Below are 19482 nucleotides of genomic sequence, written 5' to 3'. Positions count from 1 at the left end.
TCCGAATTTCAAGCAGATGGCGGAAGTTCGTCATTTGTGTCTTCAAAATAAAATTATATCGTTTTCATTTCGATAATTGAATAATAAATGTTTGCACTGCACATATTATTCGCATTTCATTATCATTGCAATATCTAAAAAAATCAAATGTGGCCATAGAAAAACAGCAAAATAATATATTATATTTATGTGTACTTTATTGTGAAAGTAAGCAAAATAAATAGTTTATCCGTTTTCCGTGTCGTCACAATTTGTACCCTCCTACTTCGCGCAATAGCTTTTACAAGCCGGCGGAGGGGGCGAAGCAAGCCTCAGACCAAAAAAACGATGAAGATATTCTAAGAGGCTACGGCGTACATCCTTTGAGGGATTTGAAAGAAGTCATCTACATGACCAAAGACGCAAGACCAGCAACAAAAAAAAGCCAAACGTAACAATCATGCAATTCAAATACAGACGAATTTGAGCAAGCTCCTGTTCTTCAAGGTTACATTTCTTGAAGACGCACCGCATCCCTCTTGACTCAGGCCAGCTTGGTCGGCTCGTCGGCTTCATCTGTAGCGACAATGTCCGTGGAAGACCAGGGCTACCCCGATCGTTTACTTCTCCTACAGGCCGGTCCGGAGTGGATGCGGGCCGAGATCGAGCGCCTCTCCCGGGAGCTGAGCGAGACCACCAACGAGAAGATCCAAGCGGCTGAGTATGGGCTTGCGGTGCTGGAGGAAAAGCAGCAGCTCAAACAGCAGTACGATGACCTGGAGATTGAGTATGAAGGCGTAAGACAGGAGCTCGACCAACTCAAAGAGGTAAAAATAATCTCACATTTTGTATATTTAATGATTTTAGTCAACTAGCATCGAATTGAATCTAATCATGCTCTTACTATATATATATCTTATAAGACAATATACATTTCTTTGTCGTTGTATAGGCTTTTTTAATATGTTAATATGTTTCTACTATGGCTTTTCAACCATCATGTCTATGATGCTGCAAGGTCAGGATGAGGATGGGCTTCTCCACACCCAACCCCCCCCCCCCCCCCCCTTTTTTTATGCAGGGTATCCCCATTGCACTGCCACCTTTATTAATTCATGCCTCTTCTTCTTGACATGTTGGTCACGGCTAACCAAGGCCTTGTGCTTGTGTGTGTTTTGTGCCCTATTTTCATGTGTTGTCAGCACCATATTTCAGATTTATTTAAAACAAATAACACAAAGGGATTAAAAAAAACACATTCAAAATGTATACATACAACAAAAAAGTTGTTCTGGTAACAAGAATGACCAGTTTCTGTTGCAAGGGGGGGCGGAGTAAGTTTGAATTTTGAAAACTTCCCGCCCAGAAGAGAACAGAATGAGGAAGAGGAGACTAGAGGAAGACAGTTTTCGTTACAATCCTTCGGGAATGGGAAGAATGTGACAGCTGGAGTTTAGCTATAGGGAGACCCATAAAGGAGGTGTCTGTTTCTGAACAGTGGCCGGACTAATTCCCACCCTTCTCTTCACACTGTGTCCAATTGTCTGCACTTTATTCAATTGTGGAGACACAAAATGTTACTTTTAGAGTAGCATGCTAGTCGTGGAAAAACATGCACATTCCTGTCACTGACTCAGGGTAGTTTGTGGTTGTCATATCCTGCTTTTACTGCACAGTCATACCAGACTACTGACAGATGGTTCAATGGTAAAAAAAAAAATCTGATCATCTGTCGAGTTTTTGTGCAGAAACATTTTAGTTTGAATCCAAAAAACAAATCTGCAAATTCAAAATTAACTCATTCAATCCTAGCTCCTTCATTACCGGCTGTTTTACACAATTTTGACAGATTTTTCAAGGCACACACAGTATTATTTTTGTTCTATGGCTATATAAACATGCATAGACCATACCAAAAGAAAGATTAGAACTCTTGTTTTTCATCAGAAAGAAAAAGTTTGTACCTTTTTCCAGCAGTAGAACATAGGTAGGTTTCAAGAAAATATAATTTCCCAACAAAAAAAGGAGAAAAACTGCTTTTTTTTTTAAAATGAAAAGATAAATTTCAAGCATAACCTTGACTTTGACACAATTTTTTTGCTTTTGTGACAGCTCAAACATCTCAACAACTACTGTATACCATAATATAAACAACACAAAAACGGTTGTTTCACATAAAAATAACAATATATTTACAAATATAAACCTCTGCATGCTACACTCCTCCATGCTTTTTCTCTTTGCTGTGTTTTTACATGCAAAATATCCATGCCGAACAATTAATATGTCCGAGCTTTTTTTTTAAATGAAAAGATAAATTTCAAGCATAACCTTGACTTTGACACAATTTTTTTGCTTTTGTGACACCTCAAACATCTCAACAACTACTGTATACCATAATATAAACAACGCAAAAACGGTTGTTTCACATAAAAATAACAATATATTTACAAATATAAACCTCTGCATGCTACACTCCTCCATGCTTTTTCTCTTTGCTGTGTTTTTACATGCAAAATATCCATGTCGAACAATTAATATATCAGAGCCAACAATTATAAAGTCAATTCTTAGCCAGAGCTGCTGGTGGCAGATTACCGTACTAATCAGATGTCTGTCCTTTATTTCCACAACTACTCCATCCTCCACCCCCAAGCCTAACAGCAGCGGCTTGTATGAAGGACACAAGTGATGTTATCTCCCAACAAATACAAACACAGTCCTCGCCTATCCTACTTGACATTCTCTTTATTGTTTGTTGACGAACCAGAGACAATAATGAGCAAACACAAGATGTGCTACATGTGCAATAACATCACCAAGCATGGTGTTTGACATATGTTAACATCTGTTTTTTTTTGGTATTTACTACTTACACTGATAGTAGTGATGCTTGACTGTTCCCAAGCACCCCTCTTCTTGCTTGATGGCATGCATAAATGCCACAAACACCTTATAATTATTCATTTATTTTATTCCCAGAGACCTAACAACCAAGATGTACTCTTCTCTCTATTTTTTGGGGCATAATTCTTCTTACAGCGTGCAAATATCCATTTCCATCAAGTTGGTTTGTGTGTTCTTATCTTGTGTAGATAGTGCGCTAATATTTCCACCCCCACATTTACACTACTCCCCAGGCTGGGCATTGGAGGAATTCTGTACCGTGGCGTTGCTTAGTAACAGCACAGTGCCTATTGCCTGAACATGAGCGTCCACATTGCTTTGTAGAGTGTTGATTGGCGAGTGCCAAGGGATCTTATCATTGGCAGACAGAAAAGTAGATATGCATGAGATGTTTCAACTGGGTATTGGACGTTAACATATTTGGATGTATATTTTGCATCATTATTCTGGTCAGCCATTTATCACCATGTTAGCCTTATGGCAGTAGGTCCAGTATGCACAGGTAGTCAGCCAAGATAGAACCAATTATTGATCAAGACATCAAAACCGTCATGTTGTTCAGTAGATGAGGCTGTCAACCCCTCAAGATAGATTGATACTTTATTAATCTCCAAGAGAAAATCAATGGAATGCTGACTCTGTTCAGTCACAAGCAGAGAGAGACCCTTGTTCATCTGCATTGTGGAATTTAAGTGGACAATCAGGACCCTAAACATTGCTCAGCTCAGTAAATGTTGAGGTTATGTGCTCAGTCCTGTGGCTTTTTTGTGTGTGTGTGAGCTCTACGGGGTTAACAGGTCTTGGGTGTCACGGATGTAGAAGCGCGTTCAATGCCAGCAGAACAGTTTATGACAAAGCAAGAGGTTGAAAGCGGCGACCCATTGTGTGTAGATTTGAAAGGATTCCAACACATACGTCATTGTTCTTGAACAATGATATCTAGTGTGACTCTCAGGTCTCTGATTCGGATTTTCATTGTGATTTGGATGTCGATAATAATAACACATATGGACATAAAACTCATCTGGTGTCATAAATGTCAAGTCAATGTGGTGCATCTGATTAGTTTGCATTTTTTTTAGCTTGTCGCAAACAATCTCAGTGTTTCTCTATAGCCTTTCAATATGTAGTCCTAGGAAGTGCTAGAACTTTCAGTATTGTTTTGGGTATTTTGGTTATCCCTTTTATCCATTCTGGACCACAAGTCTGCACTTTAGGGGTAATCTATTCTAAATGGCACTAAATAAAGAACCAAATCCCCTCCCCTCGGGGCATAAGAGGATGAATCCCCACTACTATGCAGGGTTTACTGGGGACTGGGCATCTGCCAGGCCCACCCGGTCTCCGCAACCTCTCCAGCGTGCTGTAGAGAGGTGACTTGTAAAGGCTGGCTTTGCCAGGACGTTTTTTCCCTGCCCAGACAAAAACAAATCCTGTAAACAAATCCTTCTGCTCACCAGCCTCAATAAAGTTTTCGGAATCATCATCAGGACTACCCATATATTGTGTTTAACCTGATTCGGTCTAAGTCTGAATTTCCTTCCGGGGGGGTGTTTCAATCCGCAATACCACTAGCTTCTGGATCATGGACAGGCAACCATATGTTATTGCAAAGTAATGAGGGAATCATTCCGCCCATTTTAGGTAAAATGACCCACTGCTAATCCTTAATGATTTTAAGAGCTTTTGTCTTTAATGCTGATAGATAAAATACCATCAGCACCCGTCTACAGTTCAGACACAGGCTTCATATCTGTACCGATATTCAAGGCTGCAATGTTGGATAGGAAATGAAAAAGTTTTATCGGGACACCCCTAATTGTAAACATAAGGGAATAAACTCCAGCAACAACAGTTAATGGATTAATCGATGGTTAATCGATACCCAATTATGAACAACTATGTTGGTAATTGATTCAATGTTTTTTTTTTAATTTAAATATGTCAATTTGCAGCCTCTCAAATGTGAACATTTTTACATTTCCTCAGTCATCCATGAAAGCTGACCGATTATCTTTGTGTTTTAGCCAAAATAAGATATTCATACATATCAGCTGTGACTTTGGAAAAGGGCTTTTTTGCCTCATTTGCATTTTTCTGATATGTTATACATTGAGTTTTTTAAATTATTTAACATTATTTTAAAGTGGTAACCTGGTGTTTGTGCACTTTATTTTCTATGTCATTTCAAATATTTTATTTCTGAATAAAAAGGTGGAAATTAAAAATGTTTAAAAAAATCGGATTTATCGATTAATCTAAAAATAGACAGATTAATCGGTTTTCAAATAATCATAGGTTAGCAGCCCTAGAATAAACATGGTTTCCCTAAATGAAACATGGTATTTCCTAGATATTATTTGTCTCCTATTAAGAAGAATCAAAATGCTTTGTCAAATTGTCACACCAAATATTTTATCTAATCCAAAATGAATTTTAAAAAATTAAATCCTGAAATGTCACATCCTCTTGTCATTGAATGCATTTTTGCAGAAGTCAATTTTGAGAAGTACAGAAACAATAACAGCGGAGGATGGTTCAACCGGTGCGTAATCCAATTACCACAGACTAGTGAGGTCTAAAAGCAGGCGATGAGGTCATCAAAAAGGCTGTGCTACAATACATTTCCCTGTCAGACATGTGACCGAGCCAAAGAATCAAAGAGATGCTTTGTGTCCGATGTACAGTATGTTATTTTCACATCACAGTATATTCTCTTAATTTTATAACTCGGAATGTTACACAACAGTGACATGAAAGATGTTTTTCTTTATGTTTTCTTATCTTTCCTAGTTCAGTTTAGGCTATGTTAAGTCATAAGTTTGTGTCTTATATAAACAGATGAATCAGCCTGGAATGTGGGAAGAGCACATGCTTTTATCTGAGTGTTTTGAGCCTCGCCTCCATTATTACTAAGGTCTCCAGAAGAAATGTGGCTTTTATTTCTTTTGCCACAGTATGCAGTCAGAAATGATGGCAAGCCTTGTGTGTGTGATGTATTAGCTTCTGACCCGTATTTTAGCTTCTTTTAGTATAAAGTCATTTTTATTTCTGTAGTGCCCTATTGATAATAATTTGCTCCGGGGATGGAAGCACCTATTACAGTAAGAGGACAGAAATATGTTTATATTATACATACAAAGTAGAACAACAATCTTTTTGTCAAGTAAAGTAGACATAGACTAGACATAGACTTTCTTTATTGTCATTGCACAATAACACAGCAGTGAAATTGCCAACGACATTGTCGTTGCCTGGCTCCTGTGTAATAATAAATAATAATGTGGAGAATAAATAGATGACATCAAATATGAACAATGTACAGCGTAAACAGTAATTTGTACAAATAATTTAAATAATTTAGAATAAATACAGTAAACCTTGGATATATCGGACTCGGATATATCGGAAATTCGCTCACAACGGACAGATAAAAAAGAACCAATTTTTCTGTAATGCATTTCCAATAAAAATTCATTGCATATATCGGATTTTTTATAATGGATTTCGCCTATTTCGGACAAAATCTCCAGTCCCGTTCCAATGCATTTCCATTAAATTTCCCTCGCATATATCGGATGGCCGCATCGTGGCGCTCCGATTCGCAGAATCGTGACAGGCCGCTATACGACGTCGTTTGCAGCGTTGCCTGCGCGTCCGGGTACATTGGAAACATAGTCAAGGAAGTGCCTTTTTATAACGGATAAAATCCGATTTACGCGTAAAACGGACATTTTCCGGTATATGCATATAACGGATTTCGCTTATATCGGACAAAACCAGTGGGAAAAATTGAATCCGATATATCCGAGGTTTACTGTAATAATAATTAAAAGTTTTGGTTGTGCGTGTGGGCAGGTAGAGGGGCTTATTTTGAAATATTGTCTCCACTTTGCCCCTTGCTCCTTAAACCACATCCTGTTTATGTGGAAGGTCTCATGTGAATCATGTTGGATATCTTCAAATGGATCACAGGAAATGATCACATGAAATGTAGCAGTGAAGTCACCTCCACAACATGGAGGAAGTCAACACCCATTTTGATACACTTCCTTTGTTTACAGGACTGCTAATGCAATGCCACTATGAACTTACTTGAACTTTTATTGAGTGCAATATAGACAACTCTATTTTATAGTTAGAAATACATGTGTTTTTTAAATTTTTAATTCAAAGGGTTGCCCCTTTTACACCATCATACAATTAGAGAACAGTGGTATCTCCATTCCTTCCCAGTGCTACCTTCCTTCCTTTCCCCAGACTCCTGTTTTATAAATAGACTAGTGAGTCTGGTTCTGTTATCACAGCATGTTGTTCCCAAGACACATGTAGCCTCTGCTTTGAAACCCCAACTCATGGGAAAAATTGACATACTAAAAATGTGAGAGGAGAGGAACTTTTGGTTTCACAGTAAAAACAAGTTTTTGGATTGAGAGATGAATGAGTGGAGGGGTTTTTAGATGGATCGTTGCCAGACCCTCAGGGGTTCTTCAGAAATGGCGATTGTAGACAGAATGAGGTGGATGATGTGTGGAATGGAAGGGCGCCACTCAATGCAGGGGGGGGCTCCCGTGGGAAACAGCTTTTTCAGAGTACAGAACAATGGTTTCTCCATCAGCTGGCTTGACTGGTGCTTTCAAGGGAACCGAACATATCTTTATTTTTTTGGACTAGTTCGCCTCTCCAGTTTACTTATTCTGAACGTGTCTGAATGCTCTTTGTTTAAATATCAGCATAGATGGAGTGTAGATGTTTGCAAGAACAACGGAAGGAACGGAATCTGTGGAAGCTGAGCCCTAAAAACAGCCATCTGTGCACCCGTCAACACCTCCCTGTCCTGACCGCCTCTCACTCTGTCATTGTAATTGGCGTAGCAGCCATGGCGACGGTAGTTCCCCTGGGGTTTGGGTGCGTGGACTTGGGTATTCCCATCAGAACAAAACTGAAGCAGATGAGATAAGGCAGATTTTGCATCACAAATCATTGAGATACTGGCATGCACCGATATACTATCAACACAAAAAAACACAAACACATGCTTCCTAGTGATAAAATAATGAATAAATAAAATAAAGCTTGGCCCTAGTGATGAAATAATGCAAAAGCTTGGCTCATTATCATATCATAAGACATTGGAAACAAGAAACACAAGTTTATGTATACATTTACGAGTTATCATCAACTTAAACACTATGCAGTTGAAGGTAAATAAACCCTTCAGATCCATAGGTCTTGAATTATAATGACTGTTTTTACACCGTAATGACAGAGGAGCTAAGATGTGAACACACATGTCACATCTTTCAGGCTGACTCAAGACTCTATAATGGCTTTGAATATCTTCCTCACACACGTGTGAGAAATACAGATTTATCGCACACGTGAACACAAATGCCTAAGATGCCGTCCAGGGGTTACAGTTATGGAGTCCATTTTACACCATTGTGATAATTACATTGAAGTATTTTCTGATCAAGGTTAAATTAGTAAGAGCTTTTTTTGACATGTGTAAAAATGAATCTTTTTTTTTTTTTATTTGTATAGAGTTCTAATCTGAGCACATTGGTCGTCAATCACTAGGCACACTGGTTTCAAAGGAGCTTTGCTCTTCCTTGTACTGTAATTTCATCCCTTCTCAGGGTTTCATTCATATTTAATTGCAAAGGCAAAGACATGCAAAGACATGAACCGAAGCTAAGAAATCAATCCCCCCAAAAAACGGGCTATTGTTTTGTATGCCTTAATGGTAATGGTAATGGTTTTATTCCATTTGAACATGCATCAGATTACAATTGAATGCATCACATAATCAGTTCACAGTTCCACATGTCCAAAAGGAGTAGGAAGAAGCATTCATTCATTTTCTACCGCTTTTCCTCACAATGCTGCTGGAGCCTATCCCAGCTGTCTTCGGGCGAGAGGCAGGGTACACGCTGGACTGATCGCCAGCCAATCACAGGGCACATATAGACAAACAACCATTCACACTCACATTCATTGGAGTGGCCAATTAACCTAGCATGTTTTTGGAATGTGGGAGGAAACCGGAGTACCCGGAGAAAACCCACGCATGAACGGGGAGAACATGCAAACTTCACACAGAGATGGCTGAGGGTGGAATTGAACCCTGGTCTCCTAGCTGTGAGGTCTGCGCGCTAACCACTCGACCGCCGTGCCGCCTAGGAAGAAGCAAAGCTTATTAAATCCTACCCCTCCATCTGGTACTTTTACAATCAGTAACTGTTACATTTGTTCACTTCCTGCTTTCCATAATACAGTTTAAGGTTTTTTTATTTGTTTTTCTTTTAATAATATACCTCGTACCGAAGTACGACGTGATATGACCATCCAATGACATAATGGGTACCATAGTAAGTGTCAATATAGTGATATATATAGCACATCATGACTGGTTCAAGACTCTTCATCCTTGTATTTCGCTATGTATGTATTTAAATATTGGATGATTAAAGACCAGAAATGCTTGACGTTTTTTTATCTTTTGAGGCAGGCATGTAAACGTACTGATACGTACACCATTTCTTATGGCTTTCTCTTTTTCCTAGTCCAGAGGAACTCCGCTTTTTCGATGTTTTTTTGCTTTCAAGGAAGCATAAATCTTCAAACTTTCTGTTTTTCCACTCGATTTGTTGACAAAATGAGTTGCTTTCAAGTAGAACTCTTCCATATAAAAATGAGAGCAAGTCTTAACATAGTCTGAGCGCCAGGTGCTGCAGTCTGGTTGACTGCAGGGCACACTAGGAAACTAAAAATGGGATGTACGTGTATGCGCATGTGTGATGTGTGAATCATAGCCCTGCAGTTCTGGGCTCTGCAGTAATTCACAGTGGTGCCTTGCCAGGGAACAGCTAATATCTCAGGCTCTCTCATTTTTACCTCCATTTTTCTTTTTTTTTTTTTAAATTCTACTTCATGAAACCATCTCTGCAGATGGCTACTGAAGAGTAAAGTCTAAAGCAATCATTAGCTTCTCTGTTACTCATTAGAGGAGTGTCATTGGTCTTGGCATTGCATGCACTAATCAGTAACTGGCAGTAAATTGAGTTAACTCCTGCCCGCGCACGGCCGCACGTGACATGGTGTGCATTCCTCGCAAAAACCATGTTGTCACAATAAAAACAATACATACTCAGCCTGCAGTGCTGGGTCATGGGTGTGTGTTGTAAGAATGCACCACTTCTCCGGATGCCTTTTAACCATGTGCCCATAAAAGAACTGTGTAATGCACCATTGGTCAGCTAAACATAAAAATGCCACATATCTCGGAGCAGTGGTGTTCATTAGCCCGTGAGTGGAATTGGAGACACAGGAAGAAAGTGGGAGGACGCTGGCGTTCCTGTTTATCATCACAAATTCAGACTCCACGTGAGCTGTGATTCACGAGGCAGGAGATTCCATTCAGTGTTGTGCCTATTTTTTTTTCCTTCCTTCCTGCTCTGCTGTTCTTCCTCCACAGCCTCATTCAGTGAAGCACCCAATTCTGTCCCTTAGTATTCACTGAAAAACTACTATAGCACAGAGTGGTCTCACTATGTAAATGTCAAAATGACTTGATGTCATAGCAAGATGAATGTCGCAAGAAAGCGAAACCCTCTCATACTCATGCCGAGTCTGGTCATGTCTATTGTGGTATCACATGTCTACATCTCAAGGCTTGGGTATTTCATTTTTCTCTGGTGGCAGGAGCCACCAAGAAATCTTAGTTTTTGATCAGTCTGTGTCCAACATGTTATTTTTCTCCATCACAAAACATACTAAATGGGCTTTTTTCCACATTTATAGTCTTTAATTTAACACCTTTACACTCACTGGTTTTCTGTTATTGCCTTTACTTGTGTAGTTTGCTTTGTGGACATTAGGAATGGGTGATAGGGCCTACAATCAATATTGCAATATATATATATATTATTTGCCATATAAATGATAATCTTCAGCACAGCAGCCGAGCGCAGTGGTTAGCGCAAAGGCCTCACAGCTAGGAAACCCGAGTTCAATTCCACCCTCGGCCATCTCTGTGTGGAGTTTGCATGTTCTCCTCATGCATTCGTGGGTTTTCTCCCACATTCCAAAAACATGCTAGGTTAATTGGCGACTCCAAATTTCCCATAGGTATGAATGTGAGTGTGAATGGTTGTTTGTCTATTATTTGTGCCATGTGATTGGCTAGCGACCAGTCTGGGGTGTACCCCGCCTCTTGCCGGAAGACAGCTGGGATAGGCTCCAGCTTCCCCCATGACCCTCGTGAGGATAAGCAGTAGAAAATTAATGAATGAATATATTAGTTATTGAGCTGCATGTCGAACCGAGTGGTTAGCACACAGGTCTCACAGCTAGGAAACCCAAGTTCAATTCCACCCTCAGCCTATATGTTTGCATGTTCTCCCCGTGCATGCGTGGGTTTTCTCCGGGTACTCCGGTTTCCTCCCACATTCCAAAAACATGCTAGGTTAATTGGCGACTCCAAATTGTCCATATGTATGAATGTGAGTGTGAATGGTTGTTTGTCTATATGTGCCCTGTGATTGGCTGGCGACCAGTCCGGGGTGTACCCCGCCTCTTTCCGGAAGACAGCTGGGATAGGCTCCAGCACCCCTGCGACTTTCGTTAGGATAAGTGGTGAATGCTGCTGTTGCATTGATTGAAATTCTCTGTACGTCTTGTTCAAACCCAAGACTTTTTATTGCACATGCAACCTAGTATTGGTCTCCTCTTCAAAGGGCCTTCAGTAATTATATCTCTGGAGACACTCTGCCCCCCACTTCACGCCTTTACTCCAGGTTACCAGTGAAAGAGGAATTAAAATATTTATATATTGCATATATTTTAGTTTGACTGCATTATTGATGTAGGGTGAGACCCAAGGTCAAATTCCCTTATACTTACAAGTCAGTGGATTAGAGGAGGATTGACACTGTATACTGCATTCCCTCATAATTATTTCCCTCCCTCTTTACGTTAGGTATTGAACTTCAGGAATGTCTCGCAATTATTTGGGAGCAGAAGTCACGGTATTAGATGGTCTCATCTCATATTCATTACGGAGCCGCCACCTCCAGAACTTGTTCCAACATGTTCTGAACAATACGCCTTTGTAAATTTGAAGAATTGCCCATCGCTGTTGTAGCAACCTATGGGTTGCTGTTTGAATTAAACGACAAAGTACAGCACGTATTTATCACGCGCTACTTTAACAATGCAGACAATTGAAACCTGCCCTCTATGTGCATTCCCAGTCATCCATTTCACGGTAATCCATAAAACGATGAATTAAAGGATACTGGACTTTTTCTACCTTTAACCAAAAGGCTTCTTTAGTTCTGTTTTTTGGTTAGAAATGCTATTTATGTAAAAACCAGCCCAGCAGGGCATCTAACCTCACCCCATGATGTATGCACTCATCTGGAATCAGACATGAGTTTGTGTCGAGGGGATATGACCGTCTGTTCTGTCGGGTCATTATGTTTGATGTGGTATTCTTTGAGGGGGAAATCCGGACTAGACTACACAGCGGCCGTTGATTAGCTTTACAAGAGATTAATAATCCATACTCACATGTCCAATGTAAAACTGTAGCATATGGCAAGATAAAGATGAATATTAAATTGGGGAGGCAGATCTCTGTGAGATTAGAGGCTTGGTGGCGTGCGTCCCAAAGTTACCCTCCCTAACCTAAACCCATGCTTGGGTGCTGAGATTAGAGGCCTCGGGGTAAGTAGGTTTTTGTCTTGGGGAGCTCACATGTTCACTCGGTATCCACATGCAATAGCAATATATACGGATGGGATTTCCTTGATTTGTTTAATCCATGGGACATAATTTCCAAAAATCTCCTGCTGATTGATGATTTGTGTTTTTTTCTCCTCAAAGCAGAGATTTGTGTTTAAGTCCACATGATATAAAACAGAAGGCACACCAACATGTGGCGCTGGGAACAGACATGACACGCACATAAGTCAACGTCTTCCACTTGCTAAGGCTTGTTTAGACTTACGGCAAAGTGGAATTCCATGTGTGGCATTTCGGGAATAGAAGACAAAAAAATACACAACGGAATGTCTACTACAACACTCAAAATATTCAGATATTATGTTGGATTGTCGTCAAAGCTCACTTCTGGTCATGTGACAGCGATGGGTCGCTGACGTCATTGTTTTAAAACAGCAGTGGATACAGAAACGATGAGACGGTCATTTTTGTGTGGATAACCCCTAACGATAAATCCATAATGGCTCACATAATTGGACATTTTCTGTTGTTTCTTTTGTATAAATGCAAATAGCTCCTGCTTGTGCTATATGTTGTTGCCAATTCCAATGTCCTTTGGTCAGTTGACTGGTTGATAGGCTCCTGTTTTGACCAAATTCCCATTGGCCAGGTAGTCGCCAGCATGACTTAAGGAGAAAAGCTCTTCCTTGCAATAGCCTTCCAAGACTAATCCATTATTTTCATTGGCGGAAGGAGGTTGTTTTGGCCAGTGTTGATTTGTCTGTCTGATAGAAGGATTAGTCCAACACCACATTGCTTATTTCCACCTAATTTTCCAACAGAATGCCTAAGGAAAACCCAATTTAAATGAAATCAACATATAGTCTTGGTGATTTGAATTGACAAACTGGTTTCACTTCAGACATGTGACCCATATTTACAAACATACTGATCCACTAGGTTAAAAACCTGCTACTACACTCACACAATTGTAGATAGTATGAATATGAATTAGGCATTTTGGTTGACTATAAAGCTCTTAAGATATCATAAACCAAAATCCAACAGTTTATCGTACAAATCCTTGCACTGTACAATAACCCAGTAAACCAGTAGCACACATTCTCACGTTTGTCTGCAAAGTCTCAAAAGTAGGTCAGTCTGACTTGATATCATTTTCCCCAGATTTCTCTTTCTCTGATAGAATTATGGGGATTAATGCAATAGTCTTCTGTCAAATGGAGAAAATCCCTCACGTGCGCACGTGCGAGTGGAAGGTCGCTCAGTAGCAGAGTGCTGTAAGTGGCTGCAAAAACAAAGTCAGATTCCTGCTCAGGTGATTCTACATTACGTGGTGCACTTGAATTTGGATTTGGATCACTGCTGATGACACAGTAGGAGAATTAAAAATGGGAGGAGGTGATTATGATGAGAGGGAATAGCCTAACCTAGATTCTGCTCTGAGCAAAACATTCAAATCAAAATGAACGGTTTCCAGGTTCTCAGAAGATAATATAATCCCAACAGAAGGTGGACTTTTCCCTACGTGCCCCTGTTTAGTGACTTAATCTGTATAAAATTCAAATATCTAGCGACCTTCCCCAACTCCGCTATGATATCCCTCCTGAGGTATTAAGAGCATTAATGCTTATGGTCGCCCAGTCTTTAGACCCACTGCTCTACTTTTCCCGTGCGCTTTCCCATTAGTCTTGTCACCACAGTGCACGTGCAGGGGTGAGGTATGGGGGGGTGGGGACAGTATGATGCAGCCCAGATGGTGCTGGACTGATTATCTTTCCAGGGTGATGTGATCCCCCCCCCCCCCCCCCCCCCCACCACAGCTTAGCCATAGTGAAGATCAGTAATATATTCAAATGTTAAAAATGTCATTTTACCTTCCAGGCCTTCGGACAAGCTCACTCCAACCATAGAAAAGTGGCAGCGGATGGGGAGAGCCGTGAGGAGTCTCTTATCCAGGAGTCGGCGTGGAAGGAGGCCTACTACGAGCAAAGAGTCCTTGAGTTGCAGAATGAGATCCGTCAAACCCGCAACATTCTCACTAACACCCAGTCTGAGAATGAACGCCTGGGCATCATCTCGCAAGAGATGAGAGAGGTGACAACCATTTCTATGTAATATCTTGTTGAAATGGTACATGTTGACCTGCGTTTTTCTGTGTCAGAATCTGCCATGAAACATAACAAATATTCAAAAGGTGGGTTTTTCATTTAAATGCAACTCTGCACTAGATTGACAGTGATGCATGAGTGCCACATTCAATCATCTCTCGGATTCTTTCAGTGTCATCCATGCCACAAGGAGCTAAGGTTAGATTGCATAACCTTGCATAACCTTGTCTATTGTTATTGTCAAACTAGAGCTAGACTAATTGTTTGTTGTAGACTGAGCTGGCTTGAAGGAACAATTTGCCTTCTGGGGCTTTTTGTGATGTTCTCTCCCTTTATTGTCCACCCAGGGTGGAGTTCAAATTACATATTGAGGGAAATCACTGAGGTCATGAAAGGGTAGCAGTAGTACCAAAATATGTCATCAACTATGCCATGACATAAACAAGACACAAACAGTTTATTTACATTTTCTAATTCTCACATTCGGAACTGAACTGTGTGTGTGCACACATATGTACATGTGCGTGCATGCATTAAAATGTCCCATCAATGCGTACCCGTGTGCACGCTACATGACTATATGCTTTTTGACTTCCTGCCGAGTTCTTATAAAATGTACTTCTTCCACAATGTGGCCGTTTTTATGGTTTAAAACCGCACCAAACATGATCTCTTCTATTGTGCAGTTGCATCATCACCTCTTTTTGCGTCTTGCACAAAATAACGTAAACGATGGATAAATACTTATTTGGGATCGGGTATTTGGGTGGGGAAAAAACTGTAACATAGTGTACGTCTGTGGTAGTGAATGAGTTAATGATGCATACCGTTATTGTGTGTGCCCAACTTTGGACAATGTGTGACCCCCGTCATCGCTTCCATTACTTGCTCTCACAAATGACCTCATTAGAGTAGACAAGAGAGCAAGTGCAGAGGCTTGCATGGCTTTGGTCATGTGATGTGTAATGATGTGGGTGATGAATGCACATCTGAAGGGATGAAAGGAGATAAAGAAACTCAAGAGGAGAGCAGAAGATGGTGTTCACCTTTAGAGTGTTCCTGTGATGTCCAAGTATCAACATATATATCAAGTTTTAAAGCATTAGTATGTTTCATCAAGATGACCTTCTACTCTCCTACATTCCTGTCACTATGTGCTACTTAAATGCATCACTATTCCACATCTTTAAGTGGAGCAGATGCTTAAGGTCAAACTGATAATTCCAATGTAAGCTGCAGATAGAGTTAAAAAAAAAAAAAAACTCCAACAAACTTAGTGTACTTAAAGCTGCAGGGAATCACTGCTGTTTTCTGCGATTCGTAGCTTGAGACAGATGTCAGCAGTGTTTCTTACTCAGCTTAGGGATGGACTTAAAAATGGCATGTCTCTCTCATAGACTTAAGTTCCGAAAAGCTTTTGAGTCCCCCTATAATTAGGTCAACTGCTGCTGAGCTTTGCATCCAAGTTGGTGCATGTTGGCCATTGCAGAAACAGATGTGCTTCACCAAACGGTTTGACAATGTGTCTGACAATGTAGTCTAAATCAATAAGATCTACAAGACTTCATACAAATGTGTCAAAGACACAATGTTTGCCTTTGAATGCATCAGCCTGTATTGAAATACAAATAATTAATTACAGAGCACAAGACAGCCAACAAGTGCTCTGCCGGTGGCCAACATGTCGGCCATTGTGCAGCATGATTGTCCATAAACCACAGCCAATTCCAATTGAGTACATGTTAGTGTCTGAAGCTGTAAGTCGCCCCATCGATGGCAGATAATGACCCTTGTAATGGTGATTCTGCGGGTGCTTGGCAGAGTTTTGTGTGGCAGGCAAACGGAGGCGGCATGGGCACCAAGTTTGGCATTGTAACCAAACCTGAAAGAGGCTTTTGTCTCCATGGTTTTAAATTAGCCTCGAAGCTGAAGCGAGAAAGAAAGGAGATGAAATGGTACAATAGAAAGGGAATGAGTCTTTTAGCAAAGGATCCGTGCTAAATTAGACTGCATTGTCTCCATTGGTGTATGGTGGTCTACCATTGACAGAATGCCATTACTGAATAACTCCAAATTATTATAGAATAAAAAAGGGAAAGAGCTTGAATATTCACACGTTACACACATGACATATAAATCTCTGGCAGTTTCTGATGCCAAGACATCCAATATTATCCTCCAAGCGCCAAGAAGACGCATTTCTTCGCTACGGTACAGTCGATAAGATTAAACCCTCACAAAGAGCGAGTATCATTCTAGGGAGGCGCACCCTAATAAGCATGACTTCATTAAATTAATTTGCATGCCACAAGATGACTATGCCTACAGTGATGGGGGGATTTACATTTCCTGCCTCATATTGCAAATGTTGCTTAGAGGAGAACTGTGAATGTTATTTTCAGTTGATACCGTATGTTCAGTGCGTCCTTTCGACAACGGCATCACTCTATGCACTATTAACATCGCACACCTTCTGTCAATCAGCATAATGAGAAAGCCATTCAAATGTCAAGCACGATTGATTTGACATGGATTTGACTTGTGGAAGGTTGAGCAAGGCAAAGGGATCAAGGATAGATTGATGATTAAGGGTAATCTGCAGACCATTGGAACAAGGTTCTCTCTGGATTTCAATTGTCAAATGCTGAATTTCACATTGCGTGTGTTACCTTCACTGTCAAAAGGTCACAGTAGAGCTCTTATAATGAACCATTCTTTGTTCTCGCTTGCTATTATCGGACGTAAAGCAAATGTAACAGGACTCCTCAAGGGCTTTGGGGTTTTGAAGTCCTCTGTCTTATTATTTCTTGTGACATTAGAGTCGATGACGGATCACCTCCCGTCTTGTGGGAGCCTCGGGGCCGTTGGTGGGTACGACAATAGAGTATGAGTTTAAAAATTATAGCAAGAGAAAATTGCTTGGTAAAAGGTATTATATGCAAAATTGCATATAATAACTTCTTGCAGGTACATATATCTTAACAACGTAATAACCTTGAAACTAAACCCTCCAGGTGTTATGTGGGTTGGCTGATAGTCAACATCATTCAGTCCAGCTCTGCTAAATCTGCTTTCTTTATCTGCTATCCTTTAAAGCCCAGACAGAGTCACACAAATATACTATATCTGGCAGAATGTACCATTAACCCCAAAAGATGTCTCATCTTTTGTCAGCTTTCACAAAGAAACCAAAGTGTCAGGTTTGATTGAAGCCTGAGGGGTTGAATGACAAAAGGGGTGTTTCTTCTGTGCTGCATCAATGGATCCTAATCAACAGCACACACTCTTAATAGGCTGACATATTCACTTTACTAATGGACACTTGTGTGTGTTTCTTCACTTTTGTCCAAATGACCTACAAACACATTTGATTGCATGAAGACACATCACTTTTTAGCGGTTACACAATGCGAAAAGTACAAGCCATGTTTTGTGACATTTTCGCATATGGTCAAAATAGAGAAAGGTTACATTATAGTGGAGAGAAATATGAAAGTACATCTGCTTTCAGCCTTTTGAGCTTCATTATCTTTCTAATATTATGATACTTGAGTTGGGTGAGCTTCACTTTGAGAGTCGAGAGACTTTCAGAGACTGGGCTGAAGGTCATCTGAGATGCTAACAAGATGAAATGAGAGGAGCGGTGCTTTTGTGGAGTGCAAAGTCAGCATGGATGCAGAGATATATAGACCATTTTTAAATACACTCTAAGTGTTTATTATAGCAATAATACGACACTTTTCTTTGGAGCCAATCAAGAGCATAGCAATAGCATGCTATTGAATATAGACTTTTTAACACAGCTTTTAAAGCACTAAAATGTTCCTAATCTACACACATGCTAATCCTAATACTTTGCCACTGTAGCGTGTGAGCAACTGAGCTATTTCCCATTGACGTTTTGCCTATAGCCGCTTAAACACATTGAGAAATAACGGGCAAGCTTTGGGGTGATTTAAGCAAGCCGAGCATTATCACACTATGATGGGGTTTATTGGTTCGCTTGACAGCGCTGCAGCTCAGTCAGACGCGACTTTTAAAAGCGCTCACCAGTAAAAGGATTTTGAGAGACATTTTGCAGCACTCTGTGGCCTAGAAAGAGTCTCTGAATGACCCAGCTGCTTTATCATGCATAAATAAGCACTATACCGTATAACAGAGTTCCATCAAACATGGCTTCCATGGCTAGAATCTATTGTAAATACTGTTTCTTTGACCACTGCTTTGGAATGGAGGGTGTGGTTGTAAGTGGCACATTTGTCTGTATGTGTGTGGTATGTGAGCAGCTGCCAAAACATCACCTGTTATGGCGTATAAACCTATAGACCACCTCGCTATCTAATCAGCACCACATGCTGATCATTCTTCCTTGCCTCTTCTGTCCATTCCCAACAACAACACAAAAGGCCTCTCTGGTTACTTAACTGGCCTTCTGTCCGGAAGCAGGGCCATCTAACCCCCCCTCTCAGCGTTTAGGGGGGTTCTGTGTGCCACAGGATGTGGAGTTCATGTTAAAGGTCCCGACCTTGACATACAATGTAATCAGGCTGAGGACGGCTTTTAATCAGGTTCACTTGTGGTTTGTATTCATATAATGAATAACAGCACTGACGCTCCAGCTGAGACCAGTGACATATCACCCTGAAGAGACCTGAATAAGGTTTACAACATCTGCTTCTATAAAACTGGATAGATCACCATCTGGACTGGGGATGGACATTTGGTTGTTTTTCTTGCTTGA

At 40.4% G+C, this 19482-nt stretch overlaps 1 protein-coding gene across 1 annotated transcript in view; it reads left to right on the top strand.

Annotated features, from left to right (window-relative positions):
- Nucleotides 1–273: 273 nt before the first annotated feature.
- Nucleotides 274–19482, top strand: part of LOC131104778 (protein bicaudal D homolog 2-like) — a 32444-nt gene continuing 13235 nt past the window's right edge. Inside the window, exons 1-2 of the mRNA XM_058052292.1 lie at nucleotides 274–806; nucleotides 14515–14727. Coding sequence (XP_057908275.1) covers nucleotides 567–806; nucleotides 14515–14727 — 453 coding nt within the window. The 5' untranslated portion in view covers nucleotides 274–566. The remainder of the gene's footprint in view (nucleotides 807–14514; nucleotides 14728–19482) is intronic.

Source organism: Doryrhamphus excisus, chromosome 16, assembly GCF_030265055.1.
Source record: "Doryrhamphus excisus isolate RoL2022-K1 chromosome 16, RoL_Dexc_1.0, whole genome shotgun sequence".
NCBI lineage: Eukaryota > Metazoa > Chordata > Actinopteri > Syngnathiformes > Syngnathidae > Doryrhamphus > Doryrhamphus excisus.
The sequence above is the reverse complement of the archived record's forward strand: the minus strand, read 5'-3'. Positions and strand labels throughout refer to the sequence as shown.